Source organism: Ochotona curzoniae, unplaced genomic scaffold (genome assembly GCF_017591425.1).
Source record: "Ochotona curzoniae isolate NIBS_2020 unplaced genomic scaffold, NIBS_Ocur_1.0 contig_3498, whole genome shotgun sequence".
NCBI lineage: Eukaryota > Metazoa > Chordata > Mammalia > Lagomorpha > Ochotonidae > Ochotona > Ochotona curzoniae.
The window spans coordinates 13,238,314-13,250,363 of NW_024465885.1; the positions used below are offsets into that span (position 1 = coordinate 13,238,314).

The 12,050-nt window shown below is 36.5% G+C and overlaps 2 protein-coding genes across 4 annotated transcripts in view; one reads left to right on the plus strand and one right to left on the minus strand.

Moving 5' to 3' along the window:
• The window catches only part of CMSS1 (cms1 ribosomal small subunit homolog), a 325,215-nt gene that overhangs the window by 221,409 nt on the left and 91,756 nt on the right, over positions 1–12,050 (minus strand). The gene's annotated exons all lie outside the window — the stretch shown is intronic.
• The window catches only part of FILIP1L (filamin A interacting protein 1 like), a 93,981-nt gene continuing 83,863 nt past the window's right edge, over positions 1,933–12,050 (plus strand). For 2 of the 3 annotated variants that reach the window (XM_040980576.1, XM_040980577.1), the window contains exons 1-3: positions 1,933–2,188; positions 3,174–3,347; positions 7,430–7,608. In XM_040980576.1, the coding sequence (XP_040836510.1) occupies positions 1,934–2,188; positions 3,174–3,347; positions 7,430–7,608 (608 nt within the window). In that variant the 5' untranslated portion in view covers position 1,933. The remainder of the gene's footprint in view (positions 2,189–3,173; positions 3,348–7,429; positions 7,609–12,050) is intronic. The other variant, XM_040980580.1, reaches the window with a different exon arrangement.

Consider the following 12,050-nt stretch of genomic DNA (forward strand, 5'->3'; position numbering starts at 1 on the left):
GCAGATGTACAACCTCTCTAGCATCCTTTCTTAATTCTGCCTTATAACATAACATAACATAACATAACATAACATAACATAACATAACATAACATAACATAACATAACATAACAAAATAAAATGATGTGGACACTGAAACCAAAGTACTTAATCTCAAATCACAGTTTTGCCAATTATTGGTTCTGCAACCTACAATAAGTTACATGTGATTTGTTGCTTTAGTAAATTATCTCTGCTTCTACTTTTTCACTAAAAAATGCAGATAATGATATTTAGGGTTGTTGTGAGACAAAGTTAACGTATATAAACTGCTTAGAAGAATGCCTGGCACGTGGCAAATGCTCAGCAAGTATTAGCTATTATCACAGTAACTACTATCTTAGAGTGAATGTTTAGATTTCTGGTCAAAGAACCGTAAACTTAGGGCATTATCTATCTCAGTAGCACCACTTGACATCTGGTTTGTCACTAAATGAAGCATGTAGTTAATAAGCCTTCACCTTCCGCTTTTACAATGTAGCTTGACTTTTACGATGAGGATCTAAAATAATTTTCAACTGAAAAAATAACACTGGATTATTTTCTTAACTGTTCTTAATTTTGAACTTTGCCTTTTGGAAATCATGGGACTCAGGCTTACTGCATATTCACAGGTAGCGTTTAAATATCTGTAGACTTCCTATTACATGCAGAATAACATTGATAATTTATGTCAGAAGCTTCATTGGGGTCTCCAACATCAGTGTAGGGGCCCAAATACGTGTACTGTCTTGTGCTGCTTTCCCAAGCATATCAGCAGGAAGCAGGATCAGAGGTGGAGTAGCTGGGACTAGAATTGGAGACCATATAGGATGCAAGTAACATGGGTGGAGGCTTTACCTGCTGTTTCACAAACTGGTCACCAAATTTTTTTAAACAACAAGAGCAAACTGCTAAAAAGTTTATAAATTTTTTTGTGATAGCATGTAGCAGGAGTTCTTTATATTTTCTATATTTTCTGTACTCTTGAGTTTTCCAAATTTTCAAAGATTATCATAAACTAAAAGGCAACAGAGATAACAGAAATATTATGATTTTAGGAATAAAGAGTAAAATGAATAATCTGCTTGTATTTAATTGGAATTGATATAAATTGAACTTTTTTTTTTCTTTTAAATCTCAAAGATGAAATGATTTTCAGGCCATTGTAAATTAATTTAGATAAACATATAGCCATTTATGCAGCTACTGTGTCCCTGGATTATTCATGGTCAACTAATAGAAACAGCACTCTCTCTGCTTTACGGACAAGAATAAGTGCTTGACTTAAATCACATATTGTTTTTGAATTTTAGCAAAACATCAGGAACACGGCCAGAAACCAAGCCTTCATTCCTTTAATACTAAACTTTACTGCTATGAGAAAATAACCCAGAGTATTTTGCTGCAATAATTCTGATGCTTCTATCATAATGTACCAGAGGCTAAACAATTATCAAACAAAGCAAAAAAACAACCCCTCCCCCAGTGATTTTCAAAGGAAATAACACAGCTTGATTCTGAAGTTGCAACCATTAGCAAGTTTATCATTTTATAATTATATTAAATATGAGCTTAGGAGCTGTGGTTGGAGGTATGACCCAGGTCCTTGAAGTGGAATGTGTAGTGCATGAAGTTCAAACACAGTCTGTTTACTCATGGACATAAGTGGTCTTCATCAAAGCAGATCACATGTTTTAAAATGTTGACTTTAAAAGTAGAAGTGCAAATAAGGCTGTGATTTATGAATCCGTTAATACTCTTCCCTGCTTTAGACATCTGAGAGATCCAGTTCTGGCCTGTGGTAAACATAACAAGAATGCAGACTTGTTAAAGCAGTACGAGGTGCTCTTATTAAAATTCCACTTGCAGTAAGAGTTCCAAATTATCTTCCTTTCCTGCAGGTCTTAAAGAATGCGTTCCAGATGCAATGACACCAAGGGCTTGGCCCCCAAGCAATCTCCAAGACACAGAAAAGACCATGGTTTTCATGAATCAGGGGATGTGAAGCACAGACAGCAAGACAAAGACTGTTCGAGTAAGTGGGATGCTGCTATTCTTTCAGAGCCCAAGTCAGAGAAGCCGCACAGTGGAAATGGCCACCAAGCGGAAGATCTCTCCAGAGATGACCTACTATTCCTCCTCAGCATTCTGGAAGGAGAACTGCAGGTCAGCTGGGTGGGAACTATCCCTGTCACACTTCAATGGAAAAACTGCTTGGGAATTTGGTGTACATGCTGCACAGCTATATCCATGCTCCATACTTGAATGTACTTGAAAACAAAACATAATCACACATATGCAGAATTATCTTCTGGCAATTCAAGGAGCGGCTAATCACATCAAAAGAACTGTTATTACGCATACAGTTGACATGCTTAGTGTGAAAGGTCATGTCCTCCATCCTACTGCTCAACAGCTTTAGTGTATGGGCGCTTAGGCTAACAAACAGTGCCATATGCATCTCTACTCCTGAATAAAAGATGGACTCCCAATGAAACTTAAATATATCTTGAAAATAGGAAACTGCCATTTTCCATACCTAAAATGTGAGGATACACTTAAACAGCAGAATGATGGATTTATGATTGTTTTTGAAGGACAATACTATTGTAATAATATAGGGATAATCAGTGTGTGGGGGGGATTAAAGGAGGAGTAGAAGGGAAATCCCAGTGCCTATGGAACTTTTTCATTAAACAAACAAACAAATCATTCCGATGACTCCTGGACTAGTCTAAGTAACAATAAATGCCTTTGTAACCCAAGTGAACTAGTTCTTAGACTTATGAAAGTATTATTAAAAACAGCAGCCATAAGTAAAGGAAAATTACATTGCTTAACTCACAAAAACTAATACACCAGTCAACTGAGGGGATATCATGCTATTTGCTTGTCAAACACTTTTTAAAAATGCAGTCATCTGATGTACAATGATCACTTTTTAAAACATTATGAATGTATAATAAGGCTGGAAGAAAGTTGACAGCAAAATTTTGTTGTCTTTTCCAAAAGCTATAGCAAAATGTGATTCATTTACATTTGAAAGAGAATAAACACATACTGTTAGCTATTGCAGGGAAATGCTTGCTGATAGCTCAAATCACCACTTGTAGGAAAAGTAGGTTTTCTGAAATACCTTTTGTTCCCACAGGCTCGAGATGAAGTCATAGGTATTTTAAAGGCTGAAAAAATGGACTTGGCTTTGTTGGAAGCTCAGTATGGGTTTGTCACTCCAAAAAAGGTGTTAGAAGCTCTCCAGCGAGACGCATTTCAAGCAAAAGCTGCCCCTTGGCAAGAGGACATCTACGAAAAACCAATGAATGAGGTAGGTACTACACCAGAGGCCCATACGTGAGAGGTAGAAGAAGTTGGACAGACATTAGACCTGGTAGGCAGGGAGGCAATTCCCATAACTCCTTCAGTTTTTTAGGAATTTCTCTCTTTCTCTCTCCTTCCTCTACCCTTCTCTCTCTCTCTCTCTCTCTCTCTCTCTCTCTCTCTCTCTCTGACACACACACACACACACACACACACACAAAGAGTTTGTACTTCTTTAGGAGGTTGAAGGCTATCCAGGCTATAACTAAAAAAAAAAAAAAAAAAAAACCAGATAAAATTCAACCATAAAGGTTAATTTCTTTGCAATCACTAAGGCATTATGCACAGAAATTTGCAACATAAATGCAAATGACCTGAGCAATTATCCAAGAAATAGATTTTTTAAAAGTATATATTTTGGGTGATTATTTATTCTGTTTCCCTTCAGAAGTGTGACTGATAGCAAAACAAGCAAAGAAACAAACACCAAAAAAAGCCCCCCACAGAAACAAAAACAAACAAATAAACACTTCCCCTTAAGTGTGCCCAGCAGTTACCAAGGCGAAGGTGAGCAATCCTAATATGGCCACTACTGTGATGCAAAGAAGCAGTATTCTTTCACTTGCTAATATTTCTAACACTTTTAACATTCTCTTTTTATTATTCTATTTTCTTCCAAGACCTCACTGGAAAATTTCATAATTTTTCATTTTTATATAAAAAAAATGAGAAGCATGAGTTAAGGGCTAGAGAGTGCAAGTGAGTTTCGGACAAATCCCTGCCGTCCATATAAGCACTGCTAATGGACATTGGACTGACCTCTCATGTCCTTGCTATTCTTGTCTTGGGTGTCTCATTGGAGATTATCATCTTGCCAAATTGTGAAGGAGCCTGATCATGTGGCTCTGCTTCTTGGGGGTGAAGATGAGACCACCCAAAGTGTGTTGACCTTTGCTTTAATCCAAATTTTAAACAAAAGGAGCCAGAGCTGCATTCAAGTTAATTGTGTTAAAACCGTATCCTGGCTCCCAAAACACAGACTGTGAAATAGCATCAGGCACAAAAACCTGAACCCCTCTGAGCTAAAATGTAAATTAATGGTCGCTGAAAATACCCCTAACAAAACGCCGTAAAAGGCATAACCCTTCAATGCTAATATGTGAGATGAAACAAATTGATTCAAACTTATGCTGAAATGAGTAAAACAAGTTTAAATTACAAAATAATTCTAATGCACACATACCATATTGGAAATGCCTTGACATTCTGAAATATTTGCAATCCTTACACTGCAAAGTGCCGCTGAAGCCACTCACCATCCATCACTCTTTACAAATTCTATCTCCTTTGATTTCTGCTCCATGCCACTTTTTCTTCTTTTACTTCCCCCACTTGGCTTTTTCTCTCTTTGCCTACCACTATATTCAGATCCTTGAAGGTCACAAAATTGTATCTGCACAACTTAGTACCTTTGTCCTCTACCCATGAAACAATGGGTGAGGAGTGGACATCCAGTCAGTAAACAGCAAAGGAGGGTTCTCACTAGAATTCTCTAAATGAGCTAGCTTTACACAAAGGCTAAAAGGACAATCTCCCACTAGCCTGGGAATCTCAGGAGAAAAGTCATTTGCATGCTAAAAAGATATTCTTTCTTCTTCTACTTTCATGGAATATTCACCTGCTCCAGGCCCCCCTAAAAGATACTTTTAGTTCCTCATAATGTTCTTTTTGAAAAATTTTAAAAAGCTCACTCATTTCTAAGGCAAATTAGAGGAAATTTACATAGTTCTTCAGTCAAAAGATCAGGACAAACTGCTGTCAGTTACATGGCATGGCAGAAACACTGACAGAAGATGAAAAACTAGTCAAGGTCTGAGAGCTGAAATGTGTTGCTTGTGGAAACAGTGTACATGGCAAACAGTGTACAAAGCAGAACAACCATATTTATAGGTTCAGCTAAATAGAAAATCACTCAGATTGCTATGAAGAATGAGCATGGAAATAAAGATTATTGAGTTATTGAATTACAGCACACTAGATGATCAAAACTGAGAATGAGACAAGAAAAGCTTTCAGAAAGGTCTAGTAGTGGCAATGTGGATCAATGCTACATTTCCAGAATGAGAATCACAAAGGCAATGAGAACTCAGCTTGTCTTCCAGGATTTCAATGTCATTAGGGAAAACTCAGGTTTTCAGTGCAGACAAGGAAGATGATGTACTTTATGAATGCATGTTTGGTTACCTCTGATCTACTGGATAGATCAATTTGGTCACTTTTTGGATTACCTTTAGCTCTGTCAGTTTATTCAGAGTAATCAAAAAAGTATATCAAAAAGAATCAGAATCCACAAAGAACCAATGGAAAAGAATGATGAAACCAAAGTTATAGCACATAAACAAAACCAAATCTAAAGCAAGGTAGTTTAAACCAATATTAAGCAACTGAAAGAATATATAGAAAACCTCTCATAAGGATGACAGCAAAAATCTGCATACTGGAACACATTATGCTTCCTTCATCTTGAGCAGGAAGTTGTACTTTTTAAAGGCAGAAGTTAGGACATACTATAGGGGAAGCTAAATTGATAAGCTGGAAGCTAGTCACCACCATGAAACACCAGGAAGTCATCTTTTCTGACCCCAGATTTCCCTCAAATGACTAGGAGGTTTGCTGTTTGTTATCCTAGGTTTCAATTAATCTGCCAGTGGGGACAGATTAAAAAAAAAAAACACTGTTATTCTCTGAGGATCCTTTAGTATTTAAGGGCACAGCAACTTATACCCTTCTTATTACCCTCTGAATTGTTTCATATGTTTTTTTTTTTTTTGCTTATCTTTCTGTAAAGAGTATAAGAATTTTGACTTCAAACTTCTCTAGTATCATTCATGGCAACTACCACAGTACTAGGTACATATAGCAGAATAGGTACACAATAAATGCTTCTTGCTTTGAGAACACTGTGGCACTGGATTCGATTTTGGAAATCATAAAACCCAAGTTACACATCAAAGGTCAGAGAAAATTTGAGTCCCATATACTGGGACAAAAACCTTACTTATCTTCCTGGAATAAGTTAGCCATTTTTTCTTTGTCTTTGTTAAGTACATGCTCTCCATTATATTAAAGTTAAATTGGTCTTAACTTCACACTGAGTCACAAAATTTCAATCATTTCCAATAAAGGAAAAATGTAAAAATCAAATAATATTTTATTCTAGCAAGAGCATCTAGTATTTAATCTGGAAACATTTCATGTTTCCAAAGCGATGTCATTAATTTATCTTAACTTGCCACTGGTAAGAGATCCCAAGCTACTTTTACTGCAGTAAGAGTTCCATGCCTCCTTCCTTTCTTGATGCATAGCTTACTTGCTTTCAATCTACAAACATATACTTGGGGCTGTCATAAGAAAAACGTATCTTGCTAGACATTCAGAAACTGAGTTTAAAAATGCAAACAAGTTTTGTCCTCAAGGTGTTTATAGTCTTACAGGTGACAGAAACACATCCATCAGGTATAGGACAATTATATTAAAATAAAGGTGAAAACATAGTGCTGTGAAAATCAAAAGGGACACAGTGCTTATACTTGGCCCCATTTACACTACTCATCAATACAGATTCAATGACCAGTTTATTAGAAATACCTTAGTGATTCTTAACAAAGGAAAACAGATCGAAGGATCAATGAGGATTCTGATAGTGATTTAGGATGGGCTGACTTGTAAGAAATTAGGTGGGAAAGCTGCAGAATCAAACATTGTACAAATATTCTGAACCTCCATATTCCTGTCATAATGAGTTCTGGAAAGAAAAGAGAGTGTTGAAAGGGGTATAAGGAAAATACTCTGACCTGTGAAAGCACAAATTATATTTTTCTGGAATATTCTGCTGCCAATGAATAGCTTATATTTGTGTTGAAATGCACCAAGAAATATCAATTAACAGGACCAATAACAAACTGCAACAAGGAGATTAAGAAAAACTTCTTGCTGAATTAATACTAAAACAAGAAAAATTCTGCAAGATCAAAAGATGACAGTAATATGAGCAACTTACAATTAAAAATAATGTGTTTTCTTTTGTAGTTGGACAAAGTTGTGGAAAAACATAAAGAATCTCACAAACGAATCTTGGAACAGCTTTTAATGGTAGAAAAATCCCACAGGCAAACCATCCTGGAGTTGGAGGAAGAAAAGAGAAAACACAAAGAATACATGGAGAAGAGCGATGAATTCATAAGCTTACTAGAACAAGAATGTGAACGGTAAGCCTGCTCTGAATGAAGCAATGAGACATTCTGCCAACTATGACTGATCTCTCACTATAGGCAGAGATCGATGGGTGAATACAGCACAGCTTCTGATCTCAGAGCTCACAGCCTAGGATGAGACACTACTAGAGCAAAATGCAAAAACTGCAGGATGGAACAATACTTATAAATGGATAAGTGGCGGGCATCTAACAATGTAAAAAAAAAAAAATGCCCTGTTAAAGCTGTACGGAGAGAGCCCTGGGAGTCTAGTACCTAGACACAAAAGAATGGAAACCATATTGATAGAAAAAGAATAAGTGGTAAGCATGGAGGTGAGAACATAGCATTTCTTCTAAAGGAACTCGTGCTTTCCACATGACTACAGCATAGATTTCATTGCAAAATGAGAAAAGGAAAGACTATGAGCATTTGGAGATAATACTATTGGCAAGGAGCAGCAAATGAAAAATTGTGAGATGAAGAATGAAAGGAAAAAGTAAGCATTCTTAATAACTTATATAACATAGAGGAAAGACTGGAAGAGGTTTAGGCTAACAGTAGAAAGTCTGTGTAGAAGGCAAACATTTACATGAAAAGGATAATAGGATATGTTTTAATGGCCATGGAGTTGATAAGAAAAGGCTGATCAAAAAATATTAATGATGTACAGTCCCTATGATTTGTTACTAATAAAACCAGAAAGCAGAGCAACGGAAACAGGGAGCTACTAAAAGGCTTTGGGTTATCCACAAGGACATGGAAAATGCAATGTGATATCGTTTGTTGTTGCTGTTGCAGGACTTTGATTGAGAAAGATGAATTGTGTTAGGGGAGGTGAATAGGACGTGAAACTTGCCTAAAATTCTGAGTATCAGGTTCCTTTGTACAGTCCAATGTCCTGGGGTAGAAGGATAAGTGGATCATTTTTGGAAATACAGGTTTGGAAAAACGTAACTAGTATTGTGTACATGCAACGGGTGATGGCTGAAGCTCTCTAGCTATTGGTGTGGTCAGTAGATAAAATGCTGAAAAAATAACCCTACAAAACAACAAAATGGTCAATTTTGGAAAAAAAATCAATTCATTTTAAAGGCAGAGAAGGAGAAAGAGAGAGGTCTTTTACTTGCTGCTTTACATCCCAAAGAGCCACTCAAGGCTCTCCCATGTGAGTGCAGAAGCCCAAGCACTTGGGCCATCTTCTTACCTCTTTCCCAAGCCCATCAGCAAGGAGCTGAATCAGAAGCAGGGCACCCATGAGATGCTAGCTTAACATGCACAATACTGGAGGTTTTCTTGAGAAAGAGAAATCAATAAAGAAACCTAAGAAATAATGTAAGAACAACTAGAAAAGAAGCAATGAAATGAAGTAAGAAAAGAGAAACAGCACCAACAAATACAGAAAATAAATGTCCCAGGATTTGATGATAAAGTTTGCATAAGGAAAGTTAATGAGCCCTTTCAATAAAGCAGTCAGGGCAGAAGTCAAATGGAAACACTGTGAAGAGTAAGACATGAGTAAAATGTAAAGTATTTTGAGACACATAACTGCAAATTAGAAAAGTCAGGATGGGAAACCATATAAAAGGTGGGTCATTTTGTACTACTTTGGCCTCCTGCTTAATCATCATAAAATGTACAGGTAGCCACATTAAACTGAATTAAACAATAAAGTTTGTCTGCTGATTCTTTAAAGACAGAAAAGAATGAATCCTTGCAATGTCAAATTTTTTATTGGAGATCTATTTCACTCTTGTTATTCGTATGTGTATTTTTATGAGTTATAAAATTGATACTTTTTAAAATACATAAAAAACGAGAAAAAAAATAATCATGAATTTGCTCTTCAAAACACTAGCATTCTCAACTGCTCTATTCAAATACTTTCAATTCATATTTAGCTGACATGACTCCAAAATCCAGGGTAATAGAACACATTCACTTTTTAGTGAATTTCATGGTAGATACTCTGCAGATCTCATACCCTGTCCAGTATTTCTAATTTGTTTTCTACTCACTGAATAGTGGAGGAGGTGAAGTGTCCTTGTTAACCTGTCACATCATGACTTTGAAATATCTACAGGGGTAGATTAAACAAGCACAAGAAATCTGGCACCACAGGATTAGATGTAAACATGATAATTTAAATCTATTATTTGATGAGATAATGTTATATTAAATATTATTTTGAACTCCAGTAGTTTGGCACCAAGCGCCTCTTTGGCCTCTATACTTATGTGTCAGTAACTTGCTGAACAGACACTTTCTCTCGTATCTCATTATTATAAACCCTTACTGATCAATGTCAAAATGTTATCTGCCATAGAGGAAATAGACCTAAGATGTCCCCACACAGGAAGCTGACCTACGCCAATAAAGAAGGCAGGATGGTAGAGATTTCAGGAGGAGAAGGTGATGAATGATGGGTTGCACGGCTTTAGTGCAAGCACTCATTGTTGTAGCCTGAGCTATCTTCAGGAGGACTATCTAGAAGTTACACTGGGAGGCAGATGGTGAAAATGATTTAAACCAAGAGAGCAAGAGGGAACAACACTGAAATTGGGGGAAAAATCAGTGGGAATAACAGCTGTGGGCTGGAAAAAAAGAAAAATAGCGGGATAAACACAAAGTGTACACAATGGTATAAAAATATTAAAAATCACATTTCCACAGGTATCAAATGAATTTAAGAGGAAGAATCTCAGAGATCATACACACACAAATCATTCTTCATTTTTTAAACTATACAGTACATAAAATTTCTCTGTCTTGAAGAATTACATTAAATATTTCACCATCAAAAAGCAGGCTAATCAGAGTATCTCAATCCCTGGTCAGTCACTCCAGAAGACATGAGAATATTTGCCCATTTCCATTTGCCAAGGAACAGCTTCCAGATGAACTCGCTGAGTGTGAGAATGTTAAACTTTTCCTCAGTGCACATCATGCACAGACAACTCACCCATTTGCCCGTGTAGTGCATTGCGATTCACCGTCTTTACTCTTCTGCCTTCTGGGAAGACAGTAGGTCTCATGAGGCATAACTGACATCCACCTACTTTAAGGCCATGTGCAAAGCATTAGATGAACCCCACCTTCAAAATTCAGGAAACTCTTAGAGATTTCAGGTAAATACTTTCAGAGAAGGTGCTCTCTCTCACACACACACACGAAATGTCAGTAATATTTCTCATTTTTGGTGACACGGCAAAACATATCCCATCACAGAGCACTAGAAATACTACCTCTTAATCACGGAGCCACCCCTCAAAAAAAGCAAAACTAACTTGTCCTAAGCAGTCAAAAAATAATGTTTATTTCCTTCCTCAAACAAAGTGATATAAGCCACTCCCAAATTAGTGACTCCTGGCACAGAGAAATAAAGATATCTTAATTCTCATAAAGTGGGGGTTGGTAGAGGACAGCTACAAAGGACTACCTGATTGAAACTAAAGGTTTCACACTCATACTTTAAGCACTGGTTAATATCTACATGGACGTAAAATGAAAATTAAGAAATACATGGTTGAGGTCTTTAATGAGACCTTAGAGGATGTTATGATGAATTTAAAATTCAGGCTCAATTTCTGTATTTTCTTTGGAGAATTCAATTTATGTGGAAAACCCTAAAGGAGCCTGATGTCACACATTGAGTTCAAGCCAAAATGTTTGCCAAACAATGTTGCTGTCGTAATCAGTAACCAGTTGGCCTTTTCCTACCAAGTGCGGGTAGGGGAAGGATTAGCTCAGTAAAGACTGTGCCCAAGCATATTAATGCAGTTTCCTTAGCTGTAATCTGTGTGGTTTGGTCTGTATACACAGCAATATTATATCCACATTTTATGACAACTTTCTGCTTGCCTCCCAGTTCCAGAGTGTGGATGTGTATGTCATCAGTGGCCTGAATTATGTATTTGGATGAATTACAGGAGAAGTCTATGTGAAAGGTTTTACACAAAAGCAAAGCCACTGAGTTTTGGCCTTTCTGGATGGCTTCGTAGGAAAGCCAAAACAACACATTTTCTTTCAATCTGTATAATTTTGCAAAATTTTCCCATAAGTGAAATGCCGATTTTAACTTTCAAAAAGATCTGTTTTTTTTTTTTTTTTCTTTTTTAGTTTCAATGAAGGAAAAAGGCTGTGAAGTAAAATAAAGTCTTTGGGAAATTACATTTTTTTTTCAGAATATAAAAGTGGACTATGTATACTAACCATATATAGCACTGCTTCTCTGGCCTTGAAGTAATCATGAAAGCAGGAAGCAAATATTGTTATGCCAACTCTGTATGAAAATGTGGCTTCAATCATGGATTCTTTTAAAGCCTTAAATTACTTTTCATAATATCTTGGCCAATAGGTTAGCATTGATATTCTGATTTTCTAAATCAAGGGTTCAAATGGTCACTTCCTCAAAGGTACAATGTGAAGGAATCTGACATTGAATTAATTTCTTGTTC